The 16,527-nt window shown below is 37.7% G+C and overlaps 3 protein-coding genes across 5 annotated transcripts in view; all 3 read right to left on the bottom strand.

Moving 5' to 3' along the window:
• Nucleotides 1–2,957, bottom strand: part of LOC122059216 (uncharacterized protein At2g34460, chloroplastic) — a 3,495-nt gene extending 538 nt beyond the window's left edge. The window contains exons 1-4 of one of the 2 annotated variants that reach the window (XM_042621902.1): nucleotides 2,771–2,957; nucleotides 2,378–2,575; nucleotides 2,151–2,270; nucleotides 97–369 (exon numbers count right to left, since the gene is read on the bottom strand). In XM_042621902.1, the coding sequence (XP_042477836.1) occupies nucleotides 97–369; nucleotides 2,151–2,270; nucleotides 2,378–2,575; nucleotides 2,771–2,920 (741 nt within the window). In that variant the 5' untranslated portion in view covers nucleotides 2,921–2,957. Of the gene's footprint in view, nucleotides 1–96; nucleotides 370–2,150; nucleotides 2,271–2,377; nucleotides 2,650–2,770 lie in introns of both variants that reach the window. The other variant, XM_042621903.1, reaches the window with a different exon arrangement.
• Nucleotides 2,958–5,761: 2,804 nt separating this feature from the next.
• LOC122058996 lies at nucleotides 5,762–6,196 on the bottom strand. The gene has a single exon (XM_042621706.1). It carries the CDS (start codon nucleotides 6,194–6,196, stop codon nucleotides 5,762–5,764), a length of 435 nt encoding a protein of 144 aa, XP_042477640.1.
• Nucleotides 6,197–7,271: 1,075 nt separating this feature from the next.
• On the bottom strand, nucleotides 7,272–15,355 carry LOC122060099 (DNA replication licensing factor MCM3 homolog 3). 2 transcript variants are annotated; one of them, XM_042623269.1, is made up of 17 exons: nucleotides 15,178–15,355; nucleotides 14,968–15,080; nucleotides 14,650–14,858; nucleotides 13,354–13,484; nucleotides 13,029–13,267; nucleotides 12,684–12,920; nucleotides 12,428–12,582; nucleotides 12,138–12,346; nucleotides 11,838–12,003; nucleotides 11,558–11,736; nucleotides 11,270–11,329; nucleotides 11,034–11,138; nucleotides 10,676–10,836; nucleotides 8,907–8,978; nucleotides 8,654–8,795; nucleotides 8,352–8,455; nucleotides 7,272–7,422 (listed from the first exon to the last, which is right to left on the bottom strand). In XM_042623269.1, exons 1-16 carry the CDS (start codon nucleotides 15,241–15,243, stop codon nucleotides 8,399–8,401), a joined length of 2,301 nt encoding a protein of 766 aa, XP_042479203.1. In that variant the 5' UTR covers nucleotides 15,244–15,355; the 3' UTR covers nucleotides 7,272–7,422; nucleotides 8,352–8,398. The 2 variants fall into 2 exon arrangements, with proteins under 2 accessions (XP_042479203.1, XP_042479202.1); XM_042623268.1 differs by lacking the exon at nucleotides 7,272–7,422 and adding an exon at nucleotides 7,467–7,759 and having other exon boundaries at nucleotides 15,178–15,354.
• Between the last annotated feature and the right edge of the window lie 1,172 nt (nucleotides 15,356–16,527).

Below are 16,527 nucleotides of genomic sequence, written 5' to 3'. Positions count from 1 at the left end.
TGGTTCATTAGGAAGCAAACATGAATATCACTAAAGCAAAAGTGCAAAACAAGGGTCAAAGAACAAACTTGAAAAGGGAAAAATAACCATTCTTACCTCAGGCTCCATGACTATGTTTCCGCTTGGAGGGTCATTTCTCAACCCACCAGGCCTTATGATGGTATAGTTTATACCAGATTTCCTGATATAGTTCTCTGCTTGCAGCTTTGCTATCAATGATAGTCCAAATACATTAAGAAAGATGTAAGCTGGATTGAGTAGTTGCCCCATTGCAGCTCCATTGACTAAAATGGAACTAACAAGAATGAATTTCTTTACACTGTTTTTCCGGCATGCTTCAACCAGATTTATGGTTCCAAAGTTATCAACCTGTAACAACATCGCTCGTCAGATGCCAACCAAGTTCATACCTTATCAGGAGAGATTCTAATGCTTAAATTATTAAGTGCCACCAGACTCGATATAATGGATGGCAACTATAAATTTGTTTTTTAAACAGAAGAAATATTTTGCAACACAGAAGATTAATTAGAAGAATGTCAAAGAACCATGTGAATCTATTCCTTTTCCAGGGAGAATGTGTTTCATTGATTCAGTTTCAGAAGTCACTCAATGACATGCTCATATACTTAGATCGATTGGGATTCCATGATGGTGGTTAGGTGGAGAGATGGAGTTTTCATTCGAGGCAAGGTGTGATGTTGGAGGTCCGAATCCTCTACACATGCGTGAAAACTCATGGCATGTGTCCTACCATGATGGAAGAGTTCCAACTTCCAAACCATTATCTCATTGGCCCAACGGCCAGGCCCGGCCTAGTATACCCTTATCTAGTAGGTTAGCCATGGCCAAGCCCGGTGAGTTGCCACCTCTAGAGAGTATTGATGGAGATCACTAGCATTGATACATTAGTGCAAAGAAGAGAGTGGGTATGAGTACAAGTCCTCTTACAAGAAAGTTGAAGGTGTGCTTCAGGCTGAAAGATAAAAAAGCACAACCATGCAGACTTACCTACACTGACTATTCATCCACCAGGCAAAATTTCAGTGCATGTGGATTGGCTAGAAGACTGTGACAAGATGAAGAAAACCTGTGAACTTGGACCATCCTAGGGACAACAGAAATATCGAATGATATGCCTAAGTGAAGTTGGATGAAGAAGCTAAGCCATTGATAAATGTGCCAATGATGCATTGAAGCAAAGTAAGTTAGCAAAATAGAGATCCAAAAGCGTTCTGCATTTTGGTGATAGTCGATGTGGGGAGGAGATACGGTAGGAAAGAAAACAAAGTTAAAACACAAGACAGAATCTTGGATCCTATAGAAAAGCCATATACAAAGTGTACAATTGTTGGAACTAAAACATTTTACCGAAATTTTTATTCTTTTTTTTAATACTGCAAACCCAGCAGGAAGTGTTATTCATACTAGTTAATAGCCCTTTGCAAACCCATGTTTAAGCTCTAAGGACTATGCACCAGAAGTGGGTATGCATTCACAGGTAATAGATTAAAAGTGATTTGGTCATTGGAGATGCTTTGTCTTAGTTGATTCTGCTAGATAGGTCAACACAAGAAACAAATATGAGAATCAAAGACAGAAAAACACATAGCAGTATCTAACTTTTGTCAAGGTCATCACACAAATTTACAGATTTAATGCTACAGTACTAATACTGGTTTACTCAAGCATTATCCTCCCTCTTGTGATCTTCACAACATTTAATGAACATGAGAGGATTGATCAAAGCAATCAGCTTACAACTCATCAGTGGAACCTAAAGCTTCTCTACACAGAGGTAGAGTTGCAACAAATGTTATGTTTTAAATTCATGCTACCATGTGGCAATGCCGTTACAAGTTACTAGGTCCTAGTGGTCACACTGATAGAGATACAGTTTGTTCTATAAAGAAAAACAGTACATTGGACATCCTCAGTAGAGTGATACTAGTTAAGAAAAGCATTGCAAAATCAAAGCATCACATGCGAACTGTTAATTGGACATGAATTTGTTCTTCTCTGTCGCTGAATGTATTCTAAAAGAGCTACTGAATTTTTCTAAAGAGTAAGGAGTAGACCTCAGCATAGCCAAGCAGAAATCAAAGACATCAACTGTATTACCATTACTAACCAGCAAGAAACTGACTCACCTTCCATGGAGCCAATAGATCCCATGAAGGTCGAAAACCGGTAGCGCAAATCACAGCTTCAGCATCATTACCTATAGCTTCAGCCAGCTTATCCTGACCCTCTGTTACATCAGCTTTTACCTGCAAATTAGATCAACATAGACAAGGCATCACTTACATATTTCTGGGTTCTGAAAACCTTACGAATTCCAACAAAACCCACTAAAAGGGAAATCATAACTACTCACAAATTGCAAGTCCGGATTGTTGGAAAGACTAGTCTTGGCCTTCTCTATGTCACGAACCCCAGCCTTCACTGCAAAACCCTTAAGCAGGAGCTGATCAACAATCCTTTTGCCGGTATTCCCTGTAGCCCCAGCAACGAAAATTTTCTTCTTCTCATTCACATTTACTTCCCCTGTCTCAGTAATTTCACTTCCTTCCATCTAAGAGTAGTGAAGAAAGAATAATTGATAAGTAAACCCACGAGAGAGAAATAGAGGGGTTTTTGGTCAGAACCCTGAACGAGAAAGACAAGAAAAAATAGATAAATGGTCTTTAAATACCCATTTATAAAAGCTTTGTAAACAAGAACTGTGCGCATGAGAAGCCCTAGAAGAGGAGTGTGAGAAGAAGCTTACCTCAGCAGCTGCTTTAATGGAGAAGGAGCAGCGGGATTTGGAGGGAGAAGTTGCAGAGAAGGATTTAGCGAGGAGAGCCTTAGCTTGGTGAAGGAGAGAGAATTGACCCAATTGAGTTTGAGTGTCAGTAAGGAAGAGAGATGTGCCCATTTTCTTTGATTCTCCTCTCCTTCAAAATGTACTAACTTATAAAACGTCCACCTCAAATCCCTCCTCTCTGAATAAGAAGCAACAATTTCGACACGTGGCAACACCATATTCTGGAACAAGAGAACGAAATTAGCAAATTGAACTGAACTTCTTTGAGTGTAACTAGTCTGATCGTGTGGCCTCTGTACCAGCACAAGACCAATGATAGCTGTATAAAGATATCAAAAAAGTGGGTATTTTGTATTCTACAGGAATGGGGTTGTCATTTCTCTTAATTTCAGTGTACCAAAGTCAGCTGAATCCCATCCAAACCAAAAGAAAGTCAATGTGAAGTGAAAAATTATCCAATTATGATTGAGATCGTTGTTCTACTTCTCACCCTTTGATATGTTTCAATATTAAAATTTTATACTGAAAAACGCAATTAAGAATTATGAGTTTGTACTTGGAACTTAGCCCCGCACATTATCTTTTAAACTCTGTTTGGTTGCAAAGTAAGAGAAAATAAAATGAAATTAAATTTTACTTTAAAATAAAATTTTAGTAATCATGATTGTATGACTGTCCTAAACTCTAAACTCTTACTAAATATGACAAAAATAGACTCCTTATATTATTTCTTAAATATGAGAAATAATATTGCAAATTGTAGTGAAATTTGACAGTAAAATTTGAAATGTTTCGTAATTAGTTTACACATTCATGTTAGGTTAAGTAATGACTACAAAAAATTTCATTTTTGTTTTGTTTTTATTTTACTTTTCTTCCCTCTATTTTTCTTCCAACTAGATGAAATCATAAAGTTATAAATATAGATACTTGTGGTTTTTTTTTTTATCATTAGATTTTATATAATTAATATTCAGACTTAAAATGTCCTTTTTTTTTTGGTCGAAAGTAAAATGTCTAATAAATAGAATCTCAAATTTGTTATAGTTTTAAGGGGAAAAAAACACTACCCAATTGTGTTCTCTACACGGAGACATAGAACACTATGGAAAGATGCTCTTCCATATGGTTGTATCAATGTATATGCATGCACTCGCAACCGTGTAGCGTTCTTATGTAGAAACACAATCCTAAAATAATGCAGAAAATAATAGAAAAATAAGAACAAACAATTACACAATGCACACAAATTTACGAGGTTCAGCAAAATTGCCTACATCCTTGGTGAGATGAAATCCTACTTCATTATCAATGGAGAATAGGGTTACAATTAGGGGTGTAAGTTTAGCCCTGACGATCCAAATCCGCCCTAACCCGACCTGAGCCCGAACCCTGTCTAAACCGACTATGAGGGCCAACCCGGCCCAACCCTGTGTAGGGTTGGGCCGAGCCTCGGTTGAGACATAGAAAACCCAGCTCGACCAAAGAATAGTATAGCCAAAAGAGAGAGCACAAAGCTAAAAGAAAAACCATCTCTACAGCCATGAAATAAGGAATGAGGAGAGGTGGGGGCTTGCAGTACTAGAGTTTCTTGGTCCTTATATATTGGAAATTAAGCATTATTGTAGATCAAGATGAAATTCTAAGAACACTGAATGATTGGATTATGTCTTAATATGTTGACTTTTGATGGAGGGGATTAAAAAAATGTCACATGGAAAAATAGGGGCACATGAAATCTCCATGATTGAATGATAAAATATTACATTCAATATAGTTTAATGGAAGAATTCATTTTAGGGTTTTAATTAAAAAACCGGGTTTCAATTCATTTTAGGAATTGAAATCGGAATTGAATCGTACTTATCAGAATGTAATTCCACTAAAAAGACTAGCTAGGGTCAACTCGACCCAACCCGGCCCAACCCTGAGCCCGATAGGGTTGGGCCTGAGCATGAACCTGGTAGGGTTGGGTTGAGTTTTAGGACCTAGGGTTGGGTTAGGGTTTTAAGAAACCTGACCCAACCCGGCCCTGTTTCACCCCTAGTTACAATGCTTGTCCTCCTTTGTCAGCTTGCTTACAAGAAATAAAATTTTGCTATAAAAATATAGCGAAACCCTATATGAAAATTTTATAGAAATGCCCATAAAATTGTTAGAAATTTTTCTAAATTTTGAAGGGCCATAGGCCTGAGGAATCTGCCCACTTTTGCGAGAGATAAAATTTAGGATATCGTTATCCCCAACATATTCAGCCCTTATGGGCTATGATTTCTCTACAATCTTCCTTTACTAAGTGTCAACATCTCTTCAAGTTGATGCGCTACCTATAATTTTAAGATGAAACATTGTTGGTTTCTGGTCATCATCAAGTAAAACGTTTAATTCTAGTTGCACAAAATTCATAAGAGGAAGGGGGGGGGGGGGAATAGGAAAAGATAAGAATAAGAAGCAAACAATTTGAATATATGCTCATACATGGATTTAGTGGGCGAGTCTATGGTGCAATGATAAGTTATACTATTGCAACATATTGGTCACAATTTTGAAATTTGGAAACAGCCTTTACTGCGAAGCAGTGGTTATAAGCTGCATACACCCCTCTCAGACCCTACAGTATCGGAAGTCTCGTGTACTAGGTTGCTCTTCTAATTCATGCATTGACTTAATTCTATCCAACGTTCATACAAGATGTTAGCAAGATCTAATAGTGTGAATCCCAATAAGGAAATTCCATTGTTTCATAGAATAAAAGAACAAAAAAGATGGATTGTCATTTCAATTTCCACTGAAGAAGAAACACAAGAAAGAAGGATTTCAATCCTCCATTAACATAATAGCATTTATTCATTCATATAATTATCATAATCATAAGGTACTAAAAATCCTCTCTGAGTCTCCACAGCATATGATAACATTTATTCATTCATTTCCTTAATTTTATTTGGATTCTCATTTCTTGTCAGGTTTTGGGAGCTCAAAGACAGAGATGGGTTGTTTACGAGAAATGCCACTGGTAGTCTTGAAGGTAATCTTCCCAGAGGAAGGATCCTCTATATAAATATCGCTGATAGTGAAGGTGAGCATCAACTCCTTAGCAGTCACTCCTTTCAAGTCTTTAAGCCGACGAGGCTCGATGAAGCTGCAGATTTCTGTAGCATAGTGAGTGTAATCTTTGAGGAATTTGTACTTCTGGGCTTTCTTCAGCTTCAACCAGAAGAAGCCATCTTCTTTGTTGATGCCCAGCTCTTCCATCTCATTAACTGGTAGCAAATTGTTGGGCAGCTCCATCTCTTCCAAGAACTCAACTGATTTCTTCTTGCATAGCTCCTCGCCGTGGAAGATCTCGGCCTTCTCTCTGAACTTTTTGATCATTTCGGAAGCCATGGTTTGATCCTTGTAGCTCTTTTGGGTCTTCTATGGATGGAAAGTATGAGATGGTGAAGAGGGAAGGTTATGGAGGATTTATATAAGGGTGGAGAAGAGGAGCTTTTATGGTTACATGTGATTCATATTTAAGTATATACAACTAATTATCAAGGGAAATCCTGAGTGGTTCACAAAGTTGTAGGTGATGGAAAATTCATTCAACTACAACCTTAATGGGTGCAATTTACAATGCAAATGTTGCTAAGCACGAGGAGTTTCACCAATTTAATGGCAATAAGTGGGACATGTGTTGGTGCATCTAAAGCGTTTAAGTGAATATGAGTGCAAGAATCTAAATACCTGCACGAGTCTTTGAACTAGTAGATACGTTGTGAACATAGTGAATGGATCCTTTGCACATACGGTCCCATGTGTCAGAGGGAAATACCTGTTCCACTGGTATTTATTGAAATAAAAGGGATATGGGTTGGCCTTTGACATGTACTTGTGCAGGGAAACTGAAATCTGATGACTACAGGTTCCACTATCAAATAAGATCACAACCGTTTGTGATTTGTGTATATGCATTTAGAAATGTTCATGTTTCGACCCACTTTTGCTATCGATGGAATTAAAGACATCATATCTCCAACATCTTTCTTCCTAGTTTTAATGTAGGGCAAATGATCTCTGGACAACTGGTGGTCTAGTAATGTTTCTGGTACACCAGCAGCTCAAAGAAACCTTGATATCAATTTTTTGTTTAGCAAGTCTGAGTTTTTACCTTGTTTTTCTTTTTTCATTTTTCCTTTTTATGAAAAGTGTATTCTAACTTCTTCCAAAAATTTCCCTCTACAGAAGAACAACCATCCTGTCTAGTTTGGTCCAGGCAGAGGGGAAGACAAACCATTGCTAGTGTATTAGTTAAGGTGGCTAGATAGTACAACCGCTTTGATAGGCAACAATTTATTAATTTATTGATTAATTCAAAGTTTCTAATCCCTTTTTTCTGGTCCCATCAATGGTAAACAAACAAAACTCCTAATCCAGTGGGAGTTAATCGGACTCTACTATTTCTCTTGTCCCAAACAAATTGTACACTTAGAACCTTTAAATGCATTGAGATTTCTGAAATAACATGACTATCCATCAAGTTCTTGGCGGCTAAAAGTTTGCAAATGAACAGATGAAGGATCCTGCCTGACGAGTTTTCTCCTTCAACCACAAGACTGGTTGGTTCATGACTGAAACATAATACAACAAAAACCATTGTGAACCACAAAAAACAAAAACAAGAAAGTCCACAATTTTAATATTGACCACCACCAGCAGGGGCACCACACTTTTCTCATGAATTAGCAGTAAGAAAGGGCAATACAAATTAAAAACCTGTTCTAGCCAAGACACTATTGAGCAATACAAATTTACTACATTGCAACAGCCTCCAGGTTATCAGTCTTGGATTTCCACCTTGCAGTCCACCCAACCATCCGCAAGCAATTTAAGCTCTATGCAAAGGGGTAAGTAACATTATGTTCTCATGTGAGTGATTTTTGCTTCTTCATTGCGTCTAAATACTCCCTGAAATCCATAGTGCCAGCCATTAACTAGTAAAGAAACAAACAGAACACTCTAACCTAGGGTTCGAAAGGAATTGCAAGATGGACATCATATGCAGCCTTATTATACTAAGAAACTTTCATAATGCTGACTAACCATGGCAACAATGAACGGATGAAATGCAACAATTTTGTTTACGAAACCACGACTCCACTTTAGTTGAGCTTCTCACATCTCCATTTGCGGTTGAAAAGAAAGTAAGGTTGAGAAGTAACTCAAGTTGACTCGCCAAGGCATTTGCTAAGTTGGGCTTACGCTAAGTTTAACATAAATTTTTCATTTTGATCTAAAAGACTATTCCCAGCCCCATGGGGAAATATTTGTGCAGAAGCCCATGTGCCAACTGCTACATTTTACACGCCCTCAGGACATAAATATGCATACTTAAAAGTTACAACATCAATAAAGAAAAAAAATCTGTACGTTCTCTCATAAAACATTCCAACGAATAATAAAGAATGTTTATGAGTGTTTGGAGAGGAACCGTAAGCAAGAGAACAATAAAATCTTAGAAAATCCTGTAATATCACGAAAAGAACCAGTGTTTACAAACCTCATGAGTTGCTGGCATCAGTAGATATTTTCTCTTCTTGCCAGTGCTCACATCATATGCACCATACCATCAACTATCATCAATCTGTTATCTGCTTGCAGATTCTGCAGAAAATGGCAAACATATAATAGTTAATGTCCATTGTATTTACATCTTCAGGTAGTAAATTTGGGATCAATCCTTCAACTTCGAATGGCTACATAAAACACGATATGATAGAAGTGAGGGCCCCAGAGAACAAAAGAACTATCAGATTACATTATTCTCTAGACGAATTTATCAAAACCTTAAATGCTATTTACCTCTAATAGAGACATTATTTCTGGCCTGGTGTAATGTACGGCAGCCACCGTGTTGACAACCTTCTCAATCTCTGAAATAGATATGAGATCCAAGTGGTTTGCACGCATATGCTGTCCAAATACAGACTCAAATGCTTCTATTCTATAAGCCAGCCAAAAAAAAAGAGGATTGAGAACCACCATTAAATGATAAATTTGGTCAAGAGGGAAAGAAAGAAGCATGTTAGGTGACATTATTAACTTAGAGACAGACCTTTCTGGAGAAATACTGAGACCAGATTCAGCTACAGGAGGGTCATCCAATTCCATGGCATCCGTTGTGGAACTAATGAAATCAAGAAACATAAAATTGCATTACCAATATAATAATTTGGAAAAAAATGAAAGAAACTTGAAAATATTACACCACTTCAAACCTTATGTATCACCAACAGCATGAAAACTTGATTAGATTGGATAATCAGCTGATATTATCATATTACTTGATTTGAACAGGGTGATACTATCATACTACTTGATTTGAACCGTGTGTGATAACAACTGATTGGAAATAGACAGAAAGAAATAAAAGAATTACACAAATCCAACGCTCAAAATAAATTGAAGTTCAAATCAACTTTGGCATTGATTTTGGAACAATATGGGATAGCAGGATTTTTTGACAAGATCCTGTTTCAATGTAAATATTTTGCAGGAAGAAGGAGATTCTATAAAGAAGAAAAAATCCAGAAACTTTATACTGAAAAATGACTTCAATTTTAAAATTTTTAGATGTTTTCTGAAAGGTGGTGACATTTTCGCCCATGATACAATTTCCACCCATGGAGGACCAAAGCCATTATGTAGCTGATTCTTTTACCCACTCAATCATGCCTAAATATGCTTCCTTGTCATATACAAGTAAAGAAAGGACAAAAGGCCCAAAAAAAAAAAAAAAAAGAGTTTAAATATAAATTGCTTTCCCCAAAAAAAAAATCCATTGAAATAAAAGGAACTTAAGAGAAGGGCAATTCTATGAACATCTTCCAGATATTTATAACTTCCATTGCATTTTTAGAGTCCCAATAGTTGTGAGACTTAAGTACATGATAGACGTACATAATTCCTTATGCATGTCAGCATACTCCTTGCTATATAGGGCATCTGGTTGTTGCTTTCAGGTTCATCTTTTTCATTTTCCCTTTTTGAGAAAGTGTGGTTGGTCTATTAGAAGGGAAAATGTGGGATTCGATCCCCAGACCTGGCCACAACAATCCAAGTTCCTTACTGCTGGGACAAGGGGCATCTTCCCTACATCAGGTTCATCCCATGGTTAAACTTCAAATAACCACCTCCTATAGAAATGGTCGTACACATGTCACATTGATGTGGGTTCAATCTGAGACAAAAGGCATAAGGTGTCAGATGTGGAGACCCCAAAAGTTGTGAGTCAAGGACAAGGGGGAACTTAGTACTTTATTTTAAAGTTTTAATTCATTTGTAATTCATGGGAACAACTCTTGAAGTGTTACGAAAATGATCAAATTGCTTATGTGTGTGGGTGCAGCTAAGTTATTTATATTGTCTTTAATACGAGGTAATATTAGTTTCTCTGGGGTCCTCAAATAGGAAGCTTATAAATATAAAAAAAGTGAAGATGAACTAGAGAATGTGATTCTCCATGTGCTTTCTAATACACACCCAATACAGAAGATTCTGGGGAATTAAACATGATGTACTTTCTAAAAGAAGCCTAGAACTCAATTAAACCATAAGCTCCAGAAGGATAAGCTCGTAACTGGTTGACCACAAAAGGAAAGGACGGTGATTAAGTACATGCATACTCAAATAATCAATGATTCTATCCTAGTCATACTTGATTCATCATACAGGTACATATCCAAACCTGTAAATCAGCTCCTAAGAGAAAAGGAGATTATTTAACCACCAACATACACAGAATAATAGCTGAGAAAACGGAGTTTGTCAAGCAAAGAAATAGTGAGAACTTCTAATGAGTAATAGCATGCTTCAAATACTCACCCTACTCCTGAAGCATTTCCACTGCCACCATGGTCAGACTTTTGTTTCCTCTCGAACTCCCTTGCCCTTTCATGCTCACGTTCCTCCATGTCTGTCAGCTCTTTGTGGTAGATGGCAAAGTTTAGAACTTTAAGTGCAGCTTCAACATCAGTTTTTGTCACCTGATGAGACAAGTTATCATTCAGAACAAATGAACAGAAAGTTTGAAATCAACAATATAAACATTTTAAAGTTGTGGCAAGCAAGACAAATGCACATTCAAATCTGAACATTGCCATCTTATTTCACCTCACTACTTTTCCATATCAAAGATCAAGTAATCAATTGGCAAGAAAGGAATTTCAAAAATTGAATATACCTTTTTACTCAACTTTAATTTGGCATGGGCAGTTGAGAGACGAATTATGGTCTCCAGTGTCCTTGCAGTTATTGGAAGTGTTCCTCCTCCTCCCCCTCCCCCTGGCTACAGAAAAGAGCACAAAAAAATCCCAGATGATTCCATTAAGAACAAGAAACAAAGTAGGGGATATAGGAATTATGCTCTTTCTAGCAACTTAAATTCAAAGTGTTTGCTTGAAAATTGTCGATACCAACCCTTCCACTTGAGCTGGCATTTCTAAGCTCCGCATATGCAGTTGCAATATTTTCAGATGCCTGTGGTTGAAAGTTGTGAGAATTTACTATCAAACATGGCATAGAACTGTATTTAACACATACTAGTTTTAGTGCTAGTCTAAGCTATAAACTTCAAAAGAGAGAGTAGCATAACAGTCTGAAGCATGATATTGGAGTAGATTACATGTAAATTAACCCTAAGGAGGAAGAGGTTATGGTGATTTATTATTATAGGAGAAGATGAAAAATGAAACAAATAGAACAAACCTCATCAGTCAGGTCTGGCTGAATCCTATGTTTTGCGTAATGAATATACTTCTTAAGAAACCTGATTGTAAGACTGCGTGCCCTTCCTGTTTTCTTTCCATGTAGCATACGATTATACTTGACAAAGACAGAGTTTGCATCAGCATCATCTTCTCTGTCTCTTGAACTCCCATCAAATGCTGTCCAGCCCGTGAAATTTGAAGTTACTTCCTCTCACTAATTTCAGATAAACAGAAAGATTCAAAACCAAAAGTTTTCTTCAAGCATGCTTGTCACTTACCTCCATCTACTGCAGATCGATACCGATGCATGCGTACGACATGCTCTGAGATCATACGGTCAATATCAGGATCCATTTGATCCAACACAATAAACAGCAGATCAAAACGGGAAAGCAGTGAGTCAGGGAGTCCAATATTTTTTGTTGGGGTGAGTGAACGATCATACTGCAGATTCATTCAGTACCAACAAGTAATCAGTTCGAAGACATGAAGCAGCAGCAGATTTCAAGAAAATCAAGGCTTGTTTTAGATTAACATGGAGAACCAACTAATTTCTAAAAACCAAAGATACAACTTACGGTCCCATAAATAGGATTTGCAGCTGCAACCACACTGCATCGAGCATTTAGTGAAGCATGAATACCAGCTTTGGCAATAGTTACAGTCTGCTGCTCCATTACTTCATGTATGGCAACACGATCTTGATCATTCATCTTGTCAAACTCATCAATACAAACAACACCTCGATCAGCAAGAACCATTGCACCAGCTTCTAGCCTTCTCTCTCCTGAATATTAGTTAATATGGTATTACTCGGAGAGAATCACCAAAAATGGCTAACATGCAAGAATCAAATGAATTTCATTACCAGTTTCTTGGTCAGAAGTAACAGCAGCAGTCAAGCCAACACCAGATGAGCCCCGACCGGTAGTTGATATCGCCAAAGGAGCAATATTCATGATAGCTCTCAAGAGTTGAGACTTGGCAACAGAAGGATCACCAACCATCATCATGTTTATGTCACTAAAAGTGAGCGAGAAGAAGTTAGATGATTGTAAGAATTAATGGAGCTTTTCTCCAAGGCAACAAATCAACTGATATAAAGAGACGAAAGCACTACTCACCCTCTTAAGTGGGTTCCATTTTTTAGGTTCTTTTCCATCCCCCCAAGCATCAACAAAATCACTGCTTTCTTTATCCATGAATGCCCGTAAATGGATGGTGCAAGTGAACTACCCAGCAAATCAAATGTATCCTCTCTCTCAGCTATCTTTCTTATGTTTTTAATATCATCGGTCGTATAGATTGGTGCATTTGCCTCTTTGTTGAGCAGAGACACATTGTTAGCAATGAGGACAGTCCTACAGAAAAAAGTTCAGTGGTTCAGATTTTAAAATCAGAAATTATTATAGGTATTATGCTATGAAGATGAGCAAGGGAAAATGAAAAGGACGATGAAATAGAGGAACCTGAATACTCCATTTACACTGCCCTTGCTTTTCCCTGGGATAGCTTTATATATCCCTACAATTGCCACACGGTCACCAGGCTTGCATGAATCCACCAAGTCATCCTCTAGTATGACATCCACCGTTCGTGGAAGTTGACCAGGGGCAGAATTCTCTGGCACTTCCTGCATGGATAGTGTCTGATGGTCTTTGTACTTGCACAACCCATATTCAGTCACCAACAAGTTACCATTTTCATCCTGTTACAGAATTGATTATATGAGTATCACTCTTGTAAAGATACAAAATGGCTGAAAAAGAAATTTGAATTGGAAATTGAGATTACCCTTGTAGGATACACAGATCCTGTTGGTAAGCCAGTATTCGAAGTAATGTCTCGATATTCACGGGACATAAAGGCACTAGTAGTGGGGCAGTAATGAACACTTTTGACAACCTTCGGCCTTACAAGGGAGCCTTCCATTGGAAAATAAATGAGAGTTTAGGCAAATATCTAAAATATCTTGCATAACTTGGAAAGTGATTAAACTCAATTTAACATGCCATCACAGTAAACCAGTTTCCCATCACATAGATCAAAATAACAATGCTCTTAGTTGAAAAGGTATGTATAAGCATTGCAGCAGAAACTCCTAAGCTCGTTGACTGAAAATAATTCCTGTCTTAGGAAAACAATATGAGAAGCGTCCAAATTGTTCCAGCTTCCACTGCTGGAAAGTAAAAAATAATGAAATATGTGTTCAATCCCAAGCTTCAATATACTTGACGATTTTTGGAACGCAGCACCAAGTCCCGGTTGCTGTCATAACTGACTTTTATTTTTTTGTTCTGGAGTGGGGAGGAGAGGGGAGTTCGAAGGGTTTACTAGTCTTGGACCTTATGCTTATAATTTGCATTCGGTTTCACAGGCCTCCAGATAATCATTAATTGGAATTCAGGGGATAAAAAATTATAGACACTTCTAGAAGTCCTAATGCCATAGTTAGAAGAATTGGAGTCAGACCAAGTGAATTTCCCAATTCGAAGCAGATTTCTGCAACCATCTTTGGAACCACCTTGATTTAATGTTTGATCTACATTTTTGCCACTGTTTCTTTTAGCTAGTAAATCATCAGAAAATCAATGAACTTACCTTTGTGCAAGATCCCCAAGTTTATTAAAAAAAAAAAAAATTACATTTTTGGAAATCTTTGCTTCTTCTTCCCCAATACTATTTTCTAGGGTTCCATACTTCCATGTATGAATTGGTGTAACCCCATCCCATGCCTTATTCCGTATACTTGAACCACACCTAATGCTCAACTAGAAAGCACTTCAAAGGTTTGTTGACCAAATAACCACGTTGAAAAAAAAAAATTCAATCCTGATAGTTATGCCATTTTCACCACCGGCGTCATTATAAAACTGAAAGCAGCTGGAACAATCCATAGGAGAGATATTGGTTCTACACAAAGCAACCAGTTGATGCCATAGCTTGGTACATTAATCTAAAACCCACATTTTTATTTCCCCAAACCCCCATCAAGAATTAACCGAAATACACCATCTATTAACATTTCAACTTTCAAGCCCAATGAGCTAAGCTAAGTAAGAGAGAGAGAGAGAGAGAGAGAGAGAGTACATTTGGTAACGATCCCTTCAACGCAGATCATGGACCCAATGAAGTTGGAGAGGAGTTCTCTGGGAGTGACCCTGCGGGAAACAAAGGGACCCTCGAAGCCGACAAGGACTTGCTCCCCTTCCTTTAGGTATTTTGGATCAATGTTGCGGGTTACCTCTGTCAGCGCATCGGAGAATGGTTGCATGTATTCGCTAGGGTTTTGAAGCAATCTGGGAGAGAGAGAGAACAACTTTTTTAGTGATTTCAGAATTGAAATGAAACGAAATAGAGAGGGAAGAGACTCGACAGAGGAAGATAGTGAAAGAAGTGAGAACAGACCGGCGAGCCAAATCGGTGTTGAAGTCGTGGAGATCGGACATGTCGATGATGAGACGGCGGCGTTTATGGTCGATCATGTCCCTTATGGCTTGCATGTATATACCCTTCCCTACCTGTCATTATATATTGGCATTTGAATCATCTCAACATCAGATCATCATATAATAGAGTTGCAGATCAGAGAGAAACAGAGAGATTAACCATGCTTACATCTTGATCCAAGAAATCCATGAAAGTTCGCTTGTGAGCTGCCATGGCTTCTTCGCTGATGTCCATTTTTGCCTTGTTCCTGCTTCACGGAGAGAGAGATGAGGAGGAGGCTACGATGGGTTCACTTGTAATGTGCCGGCTATTTTCCTTTGTTTTGCAAGGATTTTGGCGGGAATCAGAGATGAGGGGAGGGTTTTGGCGGGAAGAAGATGGGCAACAAATGGGTGGGCTGGGCTTCATTTGGATAATTTTCACCTAGCCTGCCATGTGAGTAACATTTTCCGCTGTGGCAACAGCTTGACAAAGGCCTTTCTGTCATGACTCATGAAGGCAGCCATTCGAGAGTAAAACTGTGAATGCTTTTTATTTTTTTTTATTTTTTTGGGGGGTTCGGTGTGGCCTTAAATCTTGAATGTTGTATTTACAAAATATAAAACTACTCTTTCTTCTTCGGCTCTTCTTTTTCTTCTTCTGTTTTTTCGAAAGTTTTCTTTCACCGAGCAAGAGAGTTCATCTTAGGGTTCACAAACGTCTATAGGTCTTTTCCTTTTTTTTTTTTTTTTTTTTTTTTTTTTTTTTTTGAGAATACCAATGTGATGCCCTCCCATGCCCATTTAAAGCTCCCAATCCTCTTTTTTTGTTTTAACAAAATTGAGGGGGGTTCCTACAAAGGTAGTGTAAAAAAGAATATACATGCTACGCCGATAAGGAGTGAAAAACGATATGAGGCCCACATGGTTAGAATAAGAGAACAGATTATGAGTGTGAACCCCACTATTTATTACATGATAAGGGAATAGATGAATTTGTACAAGGATAGCATGACAATATTTTTTCCAAAAAATAAAATGGAAACTTTTGCAAATGTAAGGGTTCTATGAGCCTAACGCGTATATTACACACATTAGATTTTTTTTATTATTAATATTTTTAAGGAAAAAAAAAACAATAAACAATACATATGTGAAGAGGTGTAGAGAAGACCTTAGGCCATTTCCCTTTTGTAATCACCTAACATGAAAGGAACATTTCCTACGCACCCACATTATGTACCAACAACAGCCATGTGGCAAATTAGATTGGACCCAATATTTGCTGATAGATAAACCACTAAGTCCAATGTTTGCATGTCAAATTTTAGCCCCACCCGAGTTTCTTACGTGACAAAACAAAGCTTTGAAAATACAAATCAATGAGAGAATGCATAGGGGTTGAAATCGTCTGCAATTCCGATCTCGTACAATTCCGTGCAATACCACCTTTAGGCGGTGACACGTGTATTGATACCAATACAATGGTCCAGATCTGCTACAACTAATAAAACATTAAATCAGTGAAAATGCATTTAAA

The sequence above is a fragment of the Macadamia integrifolia genome, chromosome 13 (genome assembly GCF_013358625.1).
Source record: "Macadamia integrifolia cultivar HAES 741 chromosome 13, SCU_Mint_v3, whole genome shotgun sequence".
NCBI lineage: Eukaryota > Viridiplantae > Streptophyta > Magnoliopsida > Proteales > Proteaceae > Macadamia > Macadamia integrifolia.
The sequence above is the reverse complement of the archived record's forward strand: the minus strand, read 5'-3'. Positions and strand labels throughout refer to the sequence as shown.

Excerpts from the sequence above, each read along its gene's own strand:
- LOC122058996 (XM_042621706.1), bottom strand. The coding sequence starts at position 6,196 with ATGGCTTCCGAAATGATCAAAAAGTTCAGAGAGAAGGCCGAGATCTTC.
- LOC122060099 (XM_042623269.1), bottom strand. The coding sequence starts at position 15,243 with ATGGACATCAGCGAAGAAGCCATGGCAGCTCACAAGCGAACTTTCATG. Across the intron at positions 12,347-12,427 it reads TACTTCTGACCAAGAAACTG|GAGAGAGAAGGCTAGAAGCT; the intron begins GTAATGAAATTC and ends ACTAATATTCAG. Across the intron at positions 10,837-11,033 it reads AATTAAAGTTGAGTAAAAAG|GTGACAAAAACTGATGTTGA; the intron begins GTATATTCAATT and ends TTGTCTCATCAG.